Genomic DNA, 22,917 nt, shown 5'->3' on the forward strand with positions numbered 1-22,917 from the left:
GCCTTTTTAGTTTTTGAGTTTTTTTAGCACATTTTGAGACATTTAGGTCTGGGTAACAATTTTGTGTTTTATTCTTAGATTTTAGCTCATCTTTATGACAATTTTTAATATGGTGAATATCACCAAACTCCTTCAAACGTTAATGGATTTAAACATTAACTTGGCTTTATGCTGTTGATTTCTGACCCTTTTAAGTGGAAGGAAACAGTTAGAATAAAAAAAATGAACAATACAGTGTTTGTCACTTAGTACAGGCGGCCTCAGAGCTGTGTACTGTCTCCATGGCTTTTTATTCTCTATACCAATTACCTGGTGTCTCTCAGTCTCAGTCTTCTGAAATATGCAGAAATATAATAAGCCTTATTACAGAAAGTAATAATACCAGTTTCCGCTGGAGGTGAGCAGGTCAGTAACATGGTGTACTAAAAATGACCTTCAGCTTAATCCATCAAAAACAGTGAAGGTCATTGTGGATTATAGTAAGAAACAGAATGTAAAACCTCCAGTTCAGGTTTTGTGACAGTCGCTATCTGCTGTAAAATCTTTCACATTTTTAGATCTTACATGAGTTATTATTTGAAATGGAACATTAATTTACATCATATAATCACAAAATCTCTACAAAAGTTCTTTTTGAGAGAAAAAAACGTGAAATAAGAAGATTACTGTAAAATTTTATTCATCCAGGATGAACAGTGTTCTTACATCGTCTGTTACAGTTTGTACAGAAGTACAAATATTCAAACTCATAATAATTTGCAAGGTATTGCGGGTGAAGCTTCAAAGACAACCGGAATACCTCTTCCTTCATTTCACTCTTTATTAACCTTCACAAGGTTAATAAACTCTCATGGAGAGTATATAAGGTTAAAAAACTTCTGTGAACATCAATATATTCTGTTCATTACATGTCCAGCCTTTGTACCAATGCACAGATACAATTACTGCGTGATTTTTCATGATTCCTCTGTACTATATGATGTCAAATTTTTCAAATATGTCCAACACAATATTTTGTACATTTCATATTGTACACTGTTTCTTTCATGTGTGTTACATTGTATTTTTATGTAATACTGCACCAGAGTTGAACTGCATCTTGATGCACTAGACAGAATTACCACAAACATGTTATTGGCAGTAAAAAGTCTCAAACTTTTCCTTCAGATCTTTCTCTTAAAATCATATTTAAAAGAACATACGGACAATCTTATATACAAATTGACCAAAGCGGGTAAACACAGAGCTGCTTCTTTCAGCTTCATACCTTGCCATTCTTGCCTGTTTCTCCATTATAATTTCTATCGCCCTTTCCAACCTTTCCCCTTCTAACTGTGCTCTCAGTTTTTCTATCTCTTCCTGTCTCTGTGCTTCATTCTCTTTCAAGATCCTCTGTTTCTCTGCTTCTATCGCTCTCTCAGCCTCCTCTAGCATCCCTGTGGTGTAGTGTTCTCCACCATTTCCAGTGACCATCTTATCAATCTGGTCCAGAAGCTGAAGGACTTGGTCCGGATCCTGATCTTTGTTATTGAACATGTGATATCGGCCGTTGCACTTCTTGATGAAGTCCAAAAGATTTGAGTTGTTTCGTACAAAATGATGAATATTCTGCTTCCCAAGTTGATCTCCATGGGTGAACAGCACCATGGTGTACCTGGAGGACTCCTGGCCGAAAATGGCTTGAAATATCTCAACAGTTTTTCTCTCTTCCTCTGTAAATCTACCTACCTGAATCACGACTAGAAAGACATGTGGACCTGGAGCAGACAGCGGAATGCACAGTTTAATCCGATTAACAACCTCATCCACAGTTAACTCAGTATCAAACAGACCTGGAGAGTCAATAACAGTGACTTTTCTTTCGTTCACATTGCCGCTGACTTTTTCACACTGTGAGGTTACAGAGGAAGAGGAGAGCTCAGATTTGAAGGCATTTTCACGCAGGATGGTGTTTCCTGTCGCACTCTTGCCCACACCCGTCTTTCCAATCATCAGGATCCGAAGCTCACCGGTTAAGTCTTGCACTGTTGGATCATTGAATTAGTTGTATAACTTGTGTTTTTGTATATTTATAGCATTGTTCTGATTTTAGAGAACATACCTTTGTCACTCTCAGAGCTGTTCTGTTGCTTGAAAGTCTGGGGAGGAATTTTGAACTTGGTCAGTTAGTTGTTTTCAGAGCAGCACAACTCACAACTCACAACTCATAAGACACAAAAACCTGTTAAAGTAAAACACTCATATCTCGATTATGTATACCTGATGGTGCTGCCAACATTGGGGCCATATTACAGAAAATTCATTTTGTTTTAATTTAAGATCTGACAGGTCAAGATAAGATTTTTCACGAATTCGTATTACAGAAGCAAGCCTTGTCTTAATTTAATAATCTTATTTTATGGCATCTTGTCTTATCTCAGGTTAGGAAATCTTTACTTACTCGATTGAAGCTGACAATCAACTGTCATGTCTGTTACCTAGCAACCGACCTTGCGTGCACAGCTGGCACGTAGACACAATCAAGTTGGTTAGTCAGACAGCCAGCGTTAGCTGTCGTTACTGGTGTAAAGAAAGTCAAATAAAACTAGAGCGCGATAAACAGAGAGCGGAGAATATTGTGTCAGTGCTTTGTGTTGTTTATCAGTGTCCTAAACGTTTAAGCTGATGTTATTGTTGATGTTAATGTTATTCCTCCTAATAAACAGACACATGTTCAGTCTCCTCGTTATTCACCACCATCACTGTCATATTTTATCATCAACAATAACACGCAAAGGAAATCTGAGAGGATGGTGGAGTCTGGGGCTCTGAAACGCTGTCCAGTGTAGAAAAATGTAGTGTCATTATACATATAGTGTACTCTGCTGCCTATCACTGCATGAAACAACAGAGACAGATCTTCTCTTCACTGCTACTCAGTGTCCTGCTTGTTTTTTGTCTACTTATTCTCATGTTTTGCCTCTCGGTTTGTTTCCTGACCATCTCTTTAATGTCTCTAATGATTAATGATAGTCTCTATCTGGTTTTGACCCCTGGATGTTTTTCTACGTTTTGTGTTTAATGGGTCCTTGTATTGTTAATTTAAACTTTTGCTTTTCCTGCGAGCAGCTGGTCTGTTCAGCCTATTTACTCTACTTTTTTAACTTAATATGTTTAAAAACAACTACAACTACAAGTAACAACTAACATTATATATTTATATATATATAATGTTAGAGTTAATCTAGACAGTATATGTTTTGTCTGAGGCTGAATCATGGGTTTAGAAATTTGAGAGAAATGACACGATATCTTCTATGTTCCAGGTACAGAAATACAACCAAACACATAAATAGCTGCATTTCATGACACTTACCTGTAATCCAACCGCTATTGTTACAACAATGAATAACAGCAGTTTAGTAGAAGTCAGCCAGGTCCTGGACGGTGCTGACTGTCCTTTCCCAACTTGCTTTTCAGAAGCTGCAGTTCAGTTAAATACAAAAATTATTTAAAATAAATCAAGTTTACAGCGAAGTCTGGACACTATTAGAGTGCTTTAAGTATTTAGACACATTAAATCATCTGAAGAGGTTGGATTTTATCTTTACCTGCCATTGCAGCTGACAAACTCTCAGTGACAGAGTTCTCGTTTTGTTTTTCCATGGAAATGAAACCAAGAAAAGGAAAGCAGGCTCAAGAGCCGACAGTCAAAGGCGGAGCTTGGCCTGAACAACAGAGCATAAAAGGCAGAAATTAATTCACTGGAAGAGTGCGCCTGGAACTCAGTAAAATGTTTCAAATGAACATACACTACTACAAATACATCCTGCACAACTCAGTTGCCTTGCTCACTATGTTTAACAGCTAGGAGGCTTAATAATTTACAATCACTCACATTTTCAACATCAAATAAATGGCTAATATCAAACTTTAGCCTGATAGTTTTGCATCTACTTACAGACAATGTTTGGATAAATGATTGCATGCAGGATGGAAGGAGATGTTTATCAGAACAGTAAGCTGTGCAATGCTGTGCTCACAAAGTGCTCTGCTACCATGGAAGAAACAGGAAATTGCATCACCTAGTAGCAAGAAGTACTAAGTAACTGTGTCGCCTAGTGGCAAGAGGTTATAGCAGCACAATAAAAACACAATATCAATAAAGGCCAAAACACTGCAATTTCTAAAAACTCACTGGCAACAGGAAACTGAAAAACCTGAGATTTTATTACAAGGATTCCCAAGTGCACAATTATTATTATTATAACAATGGTTATTTTCTATTTTTTATTTATATTATTGAGGACATTTATATTGAGTAGGATGAATCAATCATAAATTAAGCTTTTTTTTTTGAGGTTTTAAAACTATTTTGCTATAACAAATTTATAACACTGTCGTAAATTTTTTGTAAACTCATTTTGTGATGGGATTTGAAACTTCGCAGTCATGTTTAACTTTGGTGACTGTGTTTCACAAACTTTCTAGGTAGATTGTTGTCTTATTTACAGCTAATCAATAAAGGAGAACTAAAGCTTAACTGGCAGAACATGATGAAGTGATGAGACTTAAAGTATGCTTATATATATATATATATATATATATATATATATATATATGTATGTGTGTGTGTGTGTGTGTGTGTACATACTGTTCAATATTATTTTACTTTATTTTATTCTATTTGCTTTATTAACTGTAACTTCTGTTCCCTTCTGTTTTCCCTTGCCATTTGGATTATCTATATCTCAGTTGAGTCAAAGAAATAACTGGTGGGTGTGCTTTTACTGGAGGGAAAATAAGTTTGATGACTGCGAAGGCTATTTGAGACTGATTTGGTGGGAAGACGCGCACTCATTAAACTTCTTTTTCCTCAAGTCTCCATTCCTGTTTTTCTTCAAGAAACAAACGCTTGCTAGCAGAAGTCAACAGATTTTATGGCGACTCTGGTGGGACCTGAGATCCACAAAGTTTTCTGGCTTTTTTAGACATCCGATGCTGCAAACATCTGCTGCCATTGAATGGAAAACAAGAATCCGGTGACCGTCTGCTGGTGGCTGATTCTGTGCTGTAAAGATGCTGAACCTTCACCTCACACACTAATGGTGAGTGAAAGAAACACAAAACACAACACACACAGCCAGAGCAGGAGTGTTGTCTGTCTTATATGTAGATTCCACCATATGATGTGTATGGAGAGGTTGCAGGACTTATTCCTGTTTGTTGGCTGTACATCCGGTAGAAAGGTGTTTCTTACCGAGGGACAGTTTTAGTTCTCGAATTCTGTTCTTGCAGATTTTCTCCTCCTTTATCTAGGAAATCTAGAAGATTGAGCAATTAACAGAAGAATGTGCTCATCACAAACGTGCTGCTGTTAGTGCTCAGGAAACTTGTGAAAGCACACAGCGCTCACTCGCTCTCCTTGAAGCAAAGTTTGAGGTCTTTGAAAAAGAGAAGGAAACTAGAGCAAAACAACAGTTATATCCTTCTTAGGTAACTTTAAAACCAAGAGAGGGCAATCCATGTCTTCCAGTGACAGTGAGACACTTTTGATCTTTCTGTACTGGAAGCTGCTCCTGCATTGATAAAACAAGTAAAGGTAAAAGATGGACATGATAACATTTCTGTGAAGAACACACCTTTTCACCCTGAACAACCTGATCACACGGCAATAGAAATCAGCCATCCTAGTGATTTTTTGATGCTAACGACACACGAGACAAAGGTGTGCTCCCAAATAGCTGATGGTGATATTGCAGAAGCTGAGGTGGCCCAGCTGCACACAGCTACTGTGGTAAAGGATGTGTCCCATAGTTCAGGGTGTAAGCAAAGCGGGGGAACAGATGCATGCCACTACTGTGGTAAAAAGGGTCCTTGCACATGCAAAAAAAAGTTTAAGGACAAGAGTAAAATGAGTTTAGGGAAAACTCAGTCCAACTCTGTGGGTGGGGCAGTCATCCCCAAGGTGGCACATAAACTTGTAATGCTAATCCAAAAAGCACCTTCGTTTTCTGTCATTCCCACGGGGAAGGATCAATTAAAATAACAATGGCTTCTGAGGGAGCGTATTTATAGCCAATTATACATGAGCAGGACTATAGACGGTAGATAAAACCTACTGTGAATCATAAACCAGCTAGTTAATAACTTTAACCATAGTAAAAAGTTCAGTCCTTCACTGTTTTAAGGCTGCTGTATTGGGTTCAGTGTAACCTGCAGGTACCTTCATTGGTTTTATGGGTTTATGACTGCATGTTTTCGCATGCAGGACCATGGTGGCTATTGGTTCAGCTCATGTAGATGTAATACTGCCAAAGAAGTGGCAATTGGCTTTGCTCTCACAGTTTTCTAAAAGTTTCTGCAGTAGATGCAATTTGGTCAGGACTGTCATGATAAGAATCACACAGCTATTTCATCTAGACTAAAGCGAGACTAAAACGAAAAGGCTGTTCTAAGTTCTCTTGGCTAAGGTTGAAGCAGTTCTCTGTCAATGTTGAAAAGCATGGACACATGTTTCACATTATAAAATTGTACCACCACCTTACTTAGGGACACATGGGTGGCCTAACTGGAAGGGCTTTGGGGCAGAACTGTTGGTTTGTAGGCTGCAGTGGTGATCCCCAAAGTAAAGATTTCCCGTACCCCTAAATGATGACTAGCGTCTCCACACTTCCAGTTAGGACCTTAGGACCCGAAAGGTGAGGTAGGGTCAGACTGGTGGCACAGAATGCAATGTTAGAACAAACATCCACAAGTATGTTCCATGTTGGCCATACTGTGACAACAAGATACTGCTGATGGTATTTTTGTTTTACAGATACCAGAAGTGGGTAAACCCAAGAACCACACAACCTGAACCAGCCAAGAATACTTCCAGTTCCACTGACAGATGACCATCTGAGTGTTCAACAGGAGACAGTATCATCAGTGATCAATTTCAAAGGCAGAAATCGCACCAACCAAAATGATCAACATAAATCCGAACTTTGTTTTCAGGACTTTCATTCTGTTTGACATACATGCCATTCCTGGGTAGTCCTGTCTCTAATGTAGACAGTGACAACACTTTTCAATCTTTATTCAATCTAATAATTATTTCCAGGACAAAATGTTTGTATCCCGCACCCGGTAAGTGTATCCGCAGGACTGGCATGGTCTGGACATCCTATTTCTGACTGTGATACATGTGCTGTGTTACATACTAATGTTCCAAATTTCAATGTCAGTTCATGCCACAATGTAATCCAGCCAAAGACCACTCAGCATTGTACACCTGGCATGCTAACTTGTGACAAAACATATGCTCCATCCTATAATATTACAGACAACTCCTTTTAAATTATCCTGGTGTGTTGAAAAACATTCAGTTGCATCACCATTTCTAGGGGAAATTCCCAAAGCATTATGTGGTAGCACTGCTTTCAGTGAATTACCTGCTGGATTTAATGGTCAATGTTCATTAACTTATTTATTACCAGCAATGAGACCACAGAATTTCACACATTTTTTTCTCAAATCATAGTGCTAATAAAGGAAATCATGTCATTTTAACGTATCGTCCTGAAAATACATCTGAGGTGGATATGTCTGAAATATCTCTAGACATTCCTAGTACTTGTGGGCCAGTAAATTGCAATGACCAAATATGTACGGGGTTCAAAGACACTGAAACATTTGCCAGTACTAAATATTTGGTACCAGATAACGTCCAGCTACATAAGAATAGTACCCTAGATCTTTTGCGTCTTCATAAAGGATTTCAGCTTATGCTGCAAAAATTTCAGAGACACAACACAACATTAACTCTTCTTTATTAGACATCGATGCAACATTTGCTCTTGTCAAATCCATGCTTCGAACAGTTTACTTGCACTCAATCTTTCTGGTCTTGTTTTTTAGGTGCACTCATTCCAAATTATGGAGTTATGATGGCTTTAGATCAAATAAGGGAATCATCTCATGCAATTGAGAGGTTAGCAAATGACACCGCTCACTCTTTAAGTATTATTTCTAACACCCTTCAGTCTCATAGTATCATGATTTTACAAAATAAATTTGCATTGGATTATGTTTTGGCTCAACAAGGAGGTGTTTGTGCGATAGTTGGCCCTGAATGCTGCTCTGATGTTATTGATCCCACTGCAGATGTATATTAATGATCTAAAGGATCTACATAATCATGTTACCCAAATGGATCAAAACAGAGGAGATTGGCTGAGTGTTTGGTTGGGTTTGTGGTGGCTCGTGAAATTTTACCAATCTTTGTCACATTTTGTGTTATTGTACTGATAATTTATTCCATGATACAATGTTGTATCAGCTATACAGCTAGGAATATGCAACATGTACATATAGCACAAACAGATGTAGAAATTACCATAATAAGAGATATTTCTGTGGTGACAAATGATTACATTTAAGTTAAAATGCCTATACCTGATGTCCAGATGGGTATATGAATAATTAACCTATGTTGACCACAGTTCTGTATGGTCAAGAGGGGGGAGTGTTCAATATTATTTTACTTTATTTTATTCTATTTGCTTTATAAACTTTGTAACTTCTGGGGTCATTGAGTCAAAGAAATACCTGTTGGGTGTGCTTTTACTGGGGTGACTATAAGAGTGATGAATGCCTAAGCTAGGCACACTCGCTTGGTGGGAAGACGCACATTCATTGAACTTCTTTTTCCTCGAGTCTCCACTCCTGTTTTTCTTCAAGAAACAAACGCTTACCAGCAGAAGTCAACAATACCAATCAGGAGCATTATGACCATAACATTATGCTCCACTTACTATATAGGTGCACTTTGTGGTTCTACAGTTACAGACTCTAGTTGATCTGTTTCTCTGATCCTTTGTTAGTCCCTTTTTACCCTGTTCTTCAGTGGTCAGGACCCCCATGGACTCTCACAGAACAGGTGCCATTTGGGTGGTAGATCATTCTCAACACTGCAGTAACATCGATGTGGTGGTGTTGTGCTGGTACAATTGGAACAGAACCCTTTTGGTGCTGTTTAGAACCATTTTCAATGGGAAATGGTTGGTTTAATGAAGTCAGAGAGCATTTAAATTGTTCCTGAGATTGATTAACAAATATTTTGTGAATATGCACTATAGTGGACACCAAGATGATCTTCATGTCTTTTACTGTAACTAAAGTCTTAACACATTGTTTTAAGAGACAAAAGAGAAGCAAAGAAGATTTAGTACAGATAATTGAAGTTTCAGACTTAGATTTATCAGATGAGGACAAAGCTGAGGACGAGTTTAAACCTGGTGAAGAGGCAAGTATGACAATGTCAGTGGGACAGCCCAATGTTTTTTATAATCAAAAATATCACAAAAGTCAATCAAAGTCTTAATTTTTAGCACTTGAAATGCCCCTTTCAGGCTTTTCTTACTTACTTTGGTGTGCTATGAAGGTATTTTAGCATATTTACCCATAAGTCACATTCAGCCTTAGTATTGGATTATCAGTTCACTTATTATTGAGCCAATCAGTCAGAGGACAGTGTCATTAATCTAGTTTTTTATCACATTTTGAGACATTTAGGTCTGGCTAACAATTTTGTATGTGTTTTATTCTTAGATTTTAGCTCATCTTTATGACATAATTTTTAATTTGGTGAATATCGCCAAACTCCTTCAAAAGTTAATGGATTTAAACATTAATTTTGCTTTATTTCGCATTAACTTAGATCTTACATTAGTTATTATTATATATTATTATTATTATATATATTATAATGGAACATTAATTTACATCATATAATCACAAAACCTCTACAAAGGTTCTTTTTGAGAGAAAAAACGTGAAATAAGAAGATTACTGTTAAATTTTATTCATCCAGGATCAACAGTGTTCTTACGTCATCTGTTACAGTTTGTACAGAAGTACAGATATTCAAACTCATAATAATTTGCAAGGTATTGCGGGTGAAGCTTCAAAGACAACCAGAATACCTCTTCCTTCATTTCAGTTTATACTCAGTAAACCCCTAAACCAGCCAAGAAAATAATTACACATTTCTCTCATTCAGCATCTTTTTCAGGCACTTTCTTCTGAGAGGTGCTCCAGATCTTTAAAAACTAAGACAACTTATTTCAAGAACAGCTTTTTCCCACTATGTTAATGTTAATAAACAGTTCTGAGCTCTATACAAGGTTAATAAACTCTTCTGGAGAGTATATAAGGTTAAAAAACTTCTGTGAACATCAATATATTCTGTTCATTAGATTTCCAGCCTTTGTATCAATGCACAGATACAATTACTGCGTGATTTTTCATGATTCCTCTGTACTATATGATGTCAAATTTTTCAAATATGTCCAACACAATATTCTGTACATTTCATATTGTACACTGTATGTTTCATGTGTTACATTGATGCACTAGATAGAATTACCACAAACATGTTATTGGCAGTAAAAAGTATCAAACTTTTCCTTCAGATTTTTCTCTTAAAATCATATTTAAAAGAACATACGGAAAACCTTATATACAAATTGACCAAAGCGGGTAAACACAGAGCTGCTTCTTTCAGCTTGATACCTTGCCATTCTTTCCTGTTTCTCCATTTCAATTTCTATCGCCCTTTCCAACCTTTCCCCTTCTAACTGTGCCCTCAGTTTCTCTATCTCTTCCTGTCTCTGTGCTTCATTCTCTTTCAAGATCCTCTGTTTCTCTGCTTCTATCGCTCTCTCAGCCTCTTGTAGCATCCCTGTGGTGTAGTGTTCTCCACCATTTCCAGTGACCATCTTATCAATCTGGTCCAGAAGCTGAAGGACTTGGTCCGGATCCTGATCTTTGTTATTGAACATGTGATATCGGCCGTTGCACTTCTTGATGAAATCCAAAAGATTTGAGTTGTTTCGTACAAAATGATGAATATTCTGCTTCCCAAGTTGATCTACATGGGTGAACAGCACCATGGTGTACCTGGAGGACTCCTGGCCGAAAATGGCTTGAAATATCTCAACAGTTTTTCTCTCTTCCTCTGTAAATCTACCTACCTGAATCACGACTAGAAAGACATGTGGACCTGGAGCAGACAGCGGAATGCACAGTTTAATCCGATTAACAACCTCATCCACAGTTAACTCAGTATCAAACAGACCTGGAGAGTCAATAACAGTGACTTTTCTTTCGTTCACATTGCCGCTGACTTTTTCACACTGTGAGGTTACAGAGGAAGAGGAGAGCTCAGATTTGAAGGCATTTTCACGCAGGATGGTGTTTCCTGTCGCACTTTTGCCCACACCCGTCTTTCCAATCATCAGGATCCGAAGCTCACCGGTTAAGTCTTGCGCTGTTGGATCATTAAATTAGTTGTATAACTTGAGTTTTTGTATATTTATAGCATTGTTCTGATTTTAGAGAACATACCTTTGTCACTCTCAGAGCTGTTCTGTTGCTTGAAAGTCTGGGGAGGAATTTTGAACTTGGACAGTTAGTTGTTTTCTGAGCAGAACATTATTATGGCACACAAAAGTCTGTTAGAGTGAAACATGTAATATCAATCATATAGTAATTCATTTGTGTATACATGATGGTTTTGCCAACACAGTTGGTAAACTCTCCGGACATTGATAATCTCCTGGACTCTGGGACATCGAGAGAGCATGTGACGCTCACCCTACCTGCATCAGCCAATCAGCAACCAGTCTCCAGATCCCAGTCACCTTAATTAGGCTGCACCTAACTGTCATTAACTTCAACTGGTCTGTCCTGTTCAGTCATTGTCATTTACTGCCTCTGTTCAAACAAATGAATACCGAGCATTGTTCTCTATTCTGCTACTCAGCTCTGGTCCTGCTTGTTTTTAGACCTTGTTTATTTGTCTTTGTCTTATTCTACTTATTCTCGTGTTTTGTCCCTTGATTTTGACCTCAGCTTGTTTCTCGACAATCTCTTTAATGTCTCTTATGATTGTTGGTAGCCTCTGAGGTTTTGACTGTCATCTGTTTTACAATGCCATGTTTAATTGATCCTTGTTACATTAAAGCCTCCAACTTTTGCTTTTACCGTGAGTGTCTGGTCTGTTCTGCCACATTACAATAGTAATTAGCAGTTACTCTACTTTTTTACTTTACAAAGCACTTTATGTATCGCTGAAAGGTCTCTTTCTGAATGAAAAAAACAACAACAACAACAAAAAAAAAAAAAACAAGCACATAACACCGTTGTTACCGACAGTTTATCTTTTTTCTGTGGGGCTGCATCAGGTTTAAAAATTTCCCAGGTAGAGAAATACAAACCAAGCACATGAATATCTGCGTTCCGTAACACTTACCTGTAACCCAATTGCTGCTATTAGAACAAAGACTACTGGCAGTATAGAATAAGTCAGCCGGGTCCTGTACCGTGCTGACTGTCCTGTACCAAGCTGATTTTCAGAAGCTGCAGGAGAGACAGAAAAGTAAATAAATAATAATTTCAGAAAAGTAAATAAATAAGTAAAGCAATTAAATTTACTGCAAACATTGGACACTATTAGAGTACATTAAGTATTTAGACACACTAAAGCATCTGAAGAGGTTTTGCAGAGGTTTGGTTTTACCTTCCATTGCAGATGAGAATCTCATCCACTCTCAGTGATGCAGTTTCATGTTCCTGGAATCACACATTTGTCTTTCGTTTCTTCATGGAAATGAAATGGCAACTAAGAAAAGGGAAGCGGGCTGAGGAGCCAATGGTTGTGCTCAAAGGAGGAGTTTGGCCTGAAGCAACAGAGCATAAACACATCTCATCTGGGACTTGTTTTGCACCCTCATGTGGGAGAGACGTAGACAGAACTAGAGCAAGAGCTATCATTGGTCTGCTCACCTCATCACCTAGACTCATTTTACCTCTAGCTCATTTCACAATGTCTGTCTGTTTCTCTGCAGTCTCAACCAGCCCTGCTCCCCCCTCCCCCTCACCTTGTCTGTGATTATCTCCTTTTACAGAGTTATTGCACTTGCCTTGCTTTTCAGTTTGAGTTTTTTGCTCTAAAAATCTTCATTAAATATTGTTGATTTCACCATTGTTTTTGCCCAGTGATTGTGCTCTGTACAGATGCCTTACATATAGGACAGTAGTTAATTATTTTATCATCAATATAAAAAAGAAATGTGTGATATGTCTTAAAAGGAAAAAGGAATACTCTTCACATTATTCATCAGTATGTACAAAGCCTGAATAAACATAAATGTGTGCTGCAGTCACAAAACCATTATCCATAAAACAGTCTGTCCAGTCAGGCTACAATTTGCTCTTTCATGGCTACAAAATCTGACAAATTTACAAACATTTGTATGATATGATCTGCAACTTTGCAAGATAGATAGATAGATAGATGGATGGATGGATGGATGGATGGATGGATGGATGGATGGATGGATGCACCCCAGAGCCGCCTGGTCAACCCAGCACTGACAGCCCCATTAGCAGTGTCGGCTTTTTCTGTATTTTCTCCATCAAAGTCCTCATCATGAGACCCACAAGGCCCATAACACTTACTTTGGTTGCTTTGACAGTATTACATACAACCTCAGTAGTGAATTCTAATCAATTAGCATATTGAGCCAGTTGACAGTGATATTTATCAAGCATTTCACCACATTTTGAGGCATTTCTAACAATTTTGTATGTTTTAATCTTAGATTTTAGCTCAGCTTTATCATTTTTAATATGGTGAATATCGCCAAGCTTTTTCACAAGTTAATGGATTTAAAAGTTAACTTAGCTTTATGCTGTTGATTTCTGACCCTTTTAACTGGAAGGAAACAGTTAAAGTAAAACAAATAATATAGTGTTTGCCACTTAGTACAGGGGGCCTCAGACGTGTACTACGTCAATCTGTTAAAATTCTGAAATATGCAGAAATATAATAGGCCTTGTTACAGAAATAATACCAGTTTCCACACGAGGTGAGCAGATCAGTATCATGGTGTACTAATAACACGTTCAGTTTAATCCACCAAAAGCAGTGGAGATCATTGTGGATTATAGCAAGATACAGAATGTAAAACCTACAGTGCAGGTTTTGGATAGTCGCTATCTGCTGTAAAATCTTTAGAATTTTTGGGATCTTACATTAGTCATTATTTGACTTGAAGCATTAATTTACATCATATAATCACAAAATCTCTACAAAAGGTTCTTTTTGAGACAAAAAAATATATAATAAGAAGATCTACTGTTAAATTTTATTCATCCAGGATCAAGTGTTCTTACATCATCTGTTACAGTTTGTACAGAAGTATAAATATTCAAACAACTTGTTTCAAGATTTTTTTCTTATTGCAATAAGATTAATCAGCTGTATATCAAATACTGTATATCACTATAGTCTGTTCATAAGATTTCCAGGATTTGTAATAATGCACAGACAAAATTATTCTCTCCTCCACAATATATTCCATCCATCCATTTTCTAAGCCGCTTCTCCGTCAGGGTCGCGGGGGGGAGCTGGAGCCTATCCCAGCAGTCTTCAGGCGGAAGGCAGGATACACCCTGGACAGGTCGCCAGTCCATCGCAGGGCAGACACACAGACACAGACAGTCACTCACACCTAGGGACAATTTAGCACAACCAATTGGCCTGACTGCATGTCTTTGGACTGTGGGAGGAAACCGGAGAACCCAGAGGAAACCCACGCAGACACGGGGAGAACATGCAAACTCCACACAGAGAGGACCCCGGTCACCCGGCCGGGGAATCGAACCCAGGCCCTCCTTGCTGTGAGGCGACAGCGCTACCCACCATGCCACCGTGCCGCCCTCCACAATATATTGTATATTGCAAATTCTGTGTTATATTGTTTATTGTATACACAGATCAGGCATAACATTATGAACACCTTTGTGTTTCTACTGCAGTGCTGACACTTTCCGGTCATTCGCCTGAATACATCACTTCACTGATGAATACAAATAACAGTAATTATCAGATTCGCTCTAGTAATTGGATCAGCTGCCAGGTGCCAAGAGTTTTTACTGAACTGGGAAAATCTGCTTTTAGTTCCGTGCACCAATGAGCTGGAATTCACTACAGGAAACACTAAAACTCGGCTCACTGGTGTCACTCTTCACTGTGTCACTGGTGTCATTTTAAACTTTTAATATCAAACCACCTTCAGACAGCCTGTACCTGTTTTACTTAATCTTATTTATTCTTAACTTTTATTTTTGGTTTTAGTTCTCCTTAGTTCTTTATTTCTTTTTTATTTATCTTTTTTATATTTATTTCTTTTCTCTCATTTTATTTTTAATATCATTACTTTTTAATTTGTGTTATTGTATTATTACCTTATTAATATCTTATCTTTTGATCTTAATTTCTTATCATTCAAATCTCAAGTTCTATTTTTATCTGTTTTTATCTTTTATTAGTTATTTTAAATTTTTTTTTAATTTAAATGATTAAATGTAGTTATTATTTTCTTGTCATGTCATGTCAGTCCCTGTTTTTGTCAATGCTTGGCTACATTGAAAATGAGGGTTGCCATCAATGTACTTCCGAGTCAAAATAAAGGTTGATTGATTGATTGAAAGTATGCAGGGAAACAGATGGACTACAATCTGTAGTTGTAGAACTACAAAGTGCACCTATATAGTAAGTAGAGCTGATAAAATGGACAGTGAGCATAGAAACAAGGAGGTGATTATGGACTTTGATCGAGTAGTTTAATAATTCCTAATGAGATTAGATGCTGTAAGATTCGCTTCTCTTATATGAATTTTGAAAAATCTTATCTTGACCTGTCAGATCTTAAGACAAAAGATAGGAAGCCCTGTACCAACCTGCTTTTCAGAAGCAGCAGGAGAGTTATAATTGCTTTCTGAAAATAAATAAGTTAATAAAAAATTAAGTAGATTCATTAATTTTACATCAGCATCTGAACACTATTAGAGGGCTTTAAATATTTAGGCACATAAAGTCATCTGAAGAGGTTGGATTTTATGTGCCATTGCAGTTGAGAATCTCATTCACTGTCGGTGATGGAGTTTTGTGATCCTTGAATAACACGTTTCTCTTTTATTTCTTCACGGATTATTGTTCACACGTATGCATAAACCAGCTGTCCTATTACTCCATTACAAATGTGCTCACCATCTGTTAACCAAGAAAAGGAAAGCAGGCACGAGAGCCAATGATCCTCAAAGACGGAGTTTGGCAGGAAGCAACAGAACATAAATGGAAGAACCAAAAAGGATCAAATGTAAAAGTTGTCATTTTTATTGTTTCATTTCTATTTTAAATAATAAAATAATGTGACAGTGTAGTATAATTATGTTTCTAGAACACTACATGCCAGCTTCTTTCTCCTTTTTTTCCAGGTAGTAGTTGTCAAACTCCATACCCCATTCAGAGAGAGCGATTATACCAGGATTGTAATTGTGCACTCTTATGCTGGAGAGATTGCTAGTGTAGGAGCCAACACTGGTCCACTCACTTCATCACCTGGACTCATTTTACCTGTGGCTCATTTCAGAGGCTGTAAGTTCGCTTGCTGCTATACAGTCTAAATAGGCATAAATATGTGTTGCAGTCCAGCACAAAACCACAATCCACAGAACAGTCTCCCCAGTCATGGAATAGGCTACAGTTTGCTCTTTCATGGCAAATAAAGGCAATTATTGAGAATCTTATCAAGCATTTGTCTATTTACACTTCCTACTGACTAAAGGCCAGGTTTATGTCCAAAACATTGGCAAGCCGCGGCACAGTGGCGTGGTGGGTAGCGCTATCGCCTCACAACGAGGAGGGCCTGGGTTTGATTCCCAGGCCGGGTGACCGGGGTCCTCTCTGTGTGGAGTTTGCATGTTCTCCCCGTGTCTGTGTGGGTTTCCTCTGGGTTCTCAGGTTTCCTCCCACAGTCCAAAGACATGCAGTCAGGCCAATTGGACATACTAAGGACATGCCCCTAGGTGTGAGTGACTGTCTGTGTCTGTCTGCCCTGTGATGGACTGGCGACCTGTCCAGGGTGTATCCTGCCTTCCACCCGAAGACTGCTGGGATAGGCTCCAGCATCCCCCCGTGACCCTGACGGAGAAGCGGCTTAGAAAATGGATGGATGTTGGCAAGCGCAAACTAAATCACCTGAATCACACATACCAAGGATTCTCATGTACACAATTATTACCATAACCATTTTTTTTTTAATCTTTATTTTCTCAGGTTGTTAAACTATTCTGCTCAAACCTGCAACCAGATGTGAGTTTGATTCTACAGATACACCAAATTTATTAATGTATAATTTTGTATGCTCATTTTTATGATTTGCAATTTTGCAACCATACTCAACTTTGAAACCACTGAAAATACAACATACTGAAATGAGAGTCAAGTAATGAGAGTCAAGGCCAGTTTATATATCTATTTGTAAATATTTTGTAAATGTAAAAGAACAGAAAATGTCCCTCTGTCCCTCTTCCAATTATGTATTTTGGTGGAATTCAAGATTCAAGATTCAAGAGTTTTATTCAAGATTCAAGAGTTTTATTGTCATGTGCACAGCAGAACAGGCAGTTGCACTGTATAATGAAATTCTTACTTTGCTGTTCCTCCTTTCACCATATATACTCTTTAGAGAATAAAAAAAAGAAAATATAAGAATAACTCTAAAAATCCGTAGTAAAAGGTAAAAGCAAAAAGTGTACAGTATGTGCAAAGTTGAAATAAAATTAAAGTTACACGTGCGTATGTGCAAATAAGTGTAGCAGCTGTTCATAAAGTGCATCAAGTGACAGATGAAAACAGATGTAAACAGATGTAAACAGATGTAAACAGTAAACAATATTACTCTGTGCAGTAATAGATGTAAACAGTATTGTTCTAACAGCAGCAGTACAGTGCAGGTAAGGTGCAGTTGTTGAGTGCAAGGTTAAATCAGTTCAGATTGGGAGGGGGGAAGTAGTTAGTGAGGTGTTCACCAGCCTGATGGCCTGTGAATAGAAACTGTTGGTCAGTCTAGTTGTCCTGGACTTCACACTCCTGTAACGTCTGCCTGAAGGTAGGAGCATGAAGAGTCTGTGCTGGGGGTGTGCACTGTCCCTGATGATGTTTTGTGCCCTTCTGATGACCCTGGTGTGATAAATGTCCTGTAGTGTAGGGAAGGCTGCTCCTGAGATGGACTGGGCAGTTTTGATTACACGCTGGAGAGCCTTCCTGTCCTGAGCATTGCAGTTTCCATACCAGACCGTGATGGAGCTGGTAAGAACACTCTTGATCGTACTCCTATAGAAGGTGCTGAGAATTTTGGCTGGCATGCCAAATTTCCTCAGCCTTCTCAGAAACTACAGTCGCTGCTGGGACTTCCTGATGATAAGGTGTGTATTGTGAGACCAGGTGAGATCCTCACTGATGTGGATGCCAAGGAATTTGAAGGTTTTCACCCTCTCCACCTCTGTCTCACCAACATGCTCCCGCTTTCTCCTTGGATCAACAATCATTTCCTTGGTCTTGTCTGCATTCAAGGAGAGATTGTTGTTATGACACCAGGCCACCAGCTCAGCCACCTCTTTCCTGTATGCTGTCTCGTCCCCACCAGTCATCAGTCCAACGACTGTAGTATCATGTGTGGCTGCCGACTCTGACTGACTGGGGTCTATCTGATTGCAGAGAGCAGGTGTCAGTCCGAGGGTGAGGAGCTTTTCTGAGTTTGTGTGGGATGACCGTGTTAAATGCTGAGCTGTAGTCAATGAAGAGCATCCTGACATAGGTGTCCTTGCCCTGCAGGTGTGTGAGGGCTGTGTGAAGGGCTGTGTTCACTGCGTCGTCTGTGGACCTGTTCCGTCAGTATGCAAACTGAAGAGGGTCTATAGTGTTTGGAATGGTCTCTTGGATGTGAGTCATGACTATTCTCTCGAAGCACTTCATCACGATTGGGGTGAGTGCAACAGGGCGATAGTCATTTAGGCTGGTCACAATGCTTTTCTTTGGGAGGGGTACAATGGTGGTTGACTTGAAGCAGGATGGCACAAAAGCTTGCGCAAGGGACAGATTGAATATGTCCACAAACACATTGGCCAGTTCTGATGAGCAAACCCTGAGTGCACGCCTGGGGATGTTGTCTGGGCCGGCTGCTCTCCGTGGGTTTATTCTCCTCAAGGTCCTGCACACATCCACTGATGTCACAGTGAGTGATGTGTTTCGTGTGGCCATAGTGTCTCTTGGTCTGCCAGGGTTGAGGACCTCGAAGCGAGCATAAAACTCATGGAATGGCAGTAGTTTAGAATATAAACATGAAATACTAGAATATTCTGATCTCTCAGCTTTACATCCCCATTTTGTGATACAAGCTCACCCTCCCTTCAGACTGCACACACAAGTGGTAGCTGAGTAAATATGATATGAGCTGATATGAGTTGATATGAGCAGGAGTGTTCTTTGCACTACACTTTAAAAAAAAAATATGCTTCTTCAAGAGTTCTTTCTTAAAGATAATTGCTCTATTTAGAACCCTAAGTTCTATATAGACCCATTTCGTGCTTAAATGTTTCTTTGCATGGTGAAATGGTTCTTCAGATTCATGGAGCTTGATCATAACAATAGCAGAACCCTTTTTGGTGCTATATAGAATCATTTTTCAGTGGAAAACTGTTTCTTTAATGAGTTCAGAGAGCAGCTGAATTATTTCTGGGACCGAAAAACAACTATTTTGTAAATATCCACTGTAGTGGACACCAAGATGATCTTGATCTTTACTATCACTAAAGTCATAACACATTGTTTTAGGAGACAAAACAAAATCAGAGAAGATTTAGTACAAAATCATTGAGGAAGATTCAAATTTAAAGTCATCAGATGGGAAAAAAAGCTAAGGATGAGTATAAACTTTAGACCTGGCTAACAATTTTATATGCGTTTTATTCTTACACTGTAGCTCAGCTTAACAACAGGATTTTTAATACAGTGAATATCGCCAAGCTCTTTCAAGTTAAAGGACTTAAACATTAATTTAGCTTTATGTTGTTGATTTTTGGCTTTTTTTGAGTTGAAGGACACAGATAAAATAAAAACTTTAACATCATAGTGTTTATCACAGGAGTCTGTATGTACAGGAGGCTTCAGGGCTGTGCACTTTAAAAAGTTCATACTCAACAAAGTTCATTAAACTTTCTCCTTTTACTCAATAATAATGATCTGGTATCTCACAGTGAATCTAAACATTTTCCAACATTTCCTTCTCTAACTGTGCTCTCAGTTTCTCTATCTCTTTCTGTCTCTGTGCTTCATTCTCTTTCAAGATCCTCTGTTTCTCTGCTTCTGTCACTCTCTCAGCCTCCTCTAGCATCCCTGTGGTGTAGTGTTCTCCACCATTTCCAGTGACCATCTTATCAATCTGGTCCAGAAGCTGAAGGACTTGGTCCGGTTCCTGATCTTTGTTATTGAACATGTGATATCGGCCGTTGCACTTCTTGATGAAATCCAAAAGATTTGAGTTGTTTCGTACAAAATGATGAATATTCTGCTTCCCAAGTTGATCTCCATGGGTGAACAGCACCATGGTGTACCTGGAGGACTCCTGGCCGAAAATGGCTTGAAATATCTCAACAGTTTTTCTCTCTTCCTCTGTAAATCTACCTACCTGAATCACGACTAGAAAGACATGTGGACCTGGAGCAGACAGCGGAATGCACAGTTTAATCCGATTAACAACCTCATCCACAGTTAACTCAGTATCAAACAGACCTGGAGAGTCAATAACAGTGACTTTTCTTTTGTTCACATTGCCGCTGACTTTTTCACACTGTGAGGTTACAGAGGAAGAGGAGAGCTCAGATTTGAAGGCATTTTCACGCAGGATGGTGTTTCCTGTCGCACTCTTGCCCACACCCGTCTTTCCAATCATCAGGATCCGAAGCTCACCGGTTAAGTCTTGCGCTGTTGGATCATGAAATTAGTTGTATAACTTGTGTTTTTGTATATTTATAGCATTGTTCTGATTTTAGAGAACATACCTTTGTCACTCACAGAGCTGTTCTGTTGCTTGAAAGTCTGGGGAGGAATTTTGAACTTTGTCAGTTAGTTGTTTTCAGAGCAGCACAAAACAACACACAAATGTCTGTTAGAGTAAAACATGAAACATCAATCATATAGTAACTCGCTTGTGTATACATGATGAGGTTGCCAACATAATTGCCAACATGGCTTGACAGAGGTCTAGATTTGTGAAATGCCTTAATATTTTATATATTTGAGGAAGAATCACTTTCTGGGGAGTACAAGAATGTAGACACTGTTGCATTAATCATAATTGCATTATGATTCACAGTAATTAGCAATTAGTCTACTTTTAATTAACTTAAAAATAGTTTATATGTAAGGCTAAATCATGAGTTTAAGAATTAGAGAGAATATTTACATGTCTAGAGAATTTATACGATGTCAATATACAGAAATACAAACCAAACACATGAACAACTACATTTCTTGCCACTTACCTGTAACCCAATCGCTGCCATTAGAACAAAGCATGGTAGCAGTGTAGAATAAGTCAGCCAGGTCCTGTACGGTGCTGACTGTCCTGTACCAACCTGATTTTCAGAAGCTGATGGGGAGTTGGAAGTGTTTTCTAAGAAAAAAAAAGTAAATAAACAAAGCTTACAGCGAAGTCTGGACACTATTAGAATGCTTTAAGTATTTAAACACATTGAAACATCTGATTTTACCTCCCATTGCAGTTGAGAATCTCATCGCCTGTCAGTGATGGAGTTTCATGTTCCTTCAAGGATACGCTTCTCTTTTTGGTTCTTTGTGGAAACGAAACAGAAACTGAAAAAGAAAAACAGGCTCAAGAGTGGAAGGTTGTCCTGAAAGGAGGAGTTTGACCTGAAGCAATAGAGTGAAAATAGTTGAGATTACAGCCACCTGGCTCGCTGCGGTGCACGCCGGTTTTTTTTTCACAATGACGTTATAATCTCGCGAGCCAGAGGCGGCAGCAGCTCCAGAGCCAGTCGCTGCAGTTGCTTACAGCCCTCTCTTTAGCGGCTCCAGTTCCGTGTAGCTCATTGGGCTTTCCGGTAACACTCTCCGTGTCCTTAGACAATGTTCTTAAAAGTGTCACCGAGGTGGTCTAACTGTCCGTCCACCACATTTTGGGACACCTTTGAAACCCGAACTATCATAAGTTACCGCTTGGTTGAACTCGCTTAGCTCACTGTCTCTCTCTTCCGCTCTCCACGCAGCTCCTAGTCCCGCCCACAAATCAGACTTTTTATTGACAGATGACAGAACCAATCACCTAGCACAACCACAAAAACATATATATATATATATATATATATATATATATATATATATATATATATATATATATATATATATCTCAAGGGAAATCAAGTGAATTAAGGTGTGTGAGCGCATACCAACTACTGCACAAATTAAAATGAGGTTTTCTAGAATTTCCTATGGAACAAAATAAATAAATAAATTCAATAATTGGGAAATTCGACTGGGTTACATATGTATACATATATATATATATATATATATATATATATATATATATACACTACCGTTCAAAAGTTTGGGGTCACATTGAAATGTCCTTATTTTTGAGGGAAAAGCACTGTACTTTTCAATGAAGATAACTTTAAACTAGTCCTAACTTTAAACAAATACACTTTATACATTGCTAATGTGGTAAATGACTATTCTAGTTGCAAATGTCTGGTTTTTGGTGCAATATCTACATAGGTATATAGAGGCCCATTTCCAGCAACTATCACTCCAGTGTTCTAATGGTACAATGTGTTTGCTCATTGGCTCAGAAGGCTAATTGATGATTAGAAAACCCTTGTGCAATCATGTTCACACATCTGAAAACAGTCTAGCTCATTACAGAAGCTACAAAACTGACCTTCCTTTGAGCAGATTGAGTTTCTGGAGCATCACATTTGTGGGGTCAATTAAACGCTCAAAATGGCCAGAAAAAGAGAACT

General features: G+C 38.4%; 1 protein-coding gene across 1 annotated transcript; it reads right to left on the bottom strand.

The window, feature by feature from the left end:
- Nucleotides 1-654: 654 nt before the first annotated feature.
- LOC108426099 (GTPase IMAP family member 8-like) lies at nt 655-22,135 on the bottom strand. Its single transcript, XM_017695360.2, has 7 exons — nt 21,646-22,135; nt 21,418-21,548; nt 20,935-20,971; nt 20,247-20,857; nt 17,121-17,135; nt 10,680-11,273; nt 655-2,016 (listed from the first exon to the last, which is right to left on the bottom strand). The coding sequence occupies exons 1-7, from the start codon at nt 21,668-21,670 to the stop codon at nt 1,189-1,191; spliced, it is 2,241 nt and encodes a 746-aa protein (XP_017550849.2). The 5' UTR covers nt 21,671-22,135; the 3' UTR covers nt 655-1,188.
- Between the last annotated feature and the right edge of the window lie 782 nt (nt 22,136-22,917).

Source organism: Pygocentrus nattereri, chromosome 5, assembly GCF_015220715.1.
Source record: "Pygocentrus nattereri isolate fPygNat1 chromosome 5, fPygNat1.pri, whole genome shotgun sequence".
NCBI lineage: Eukaryota > Metazoa > Chordata > Actinopteri > Characiformes > Serrasalmidae > Pygocentrus > Pygocentrus nattereri.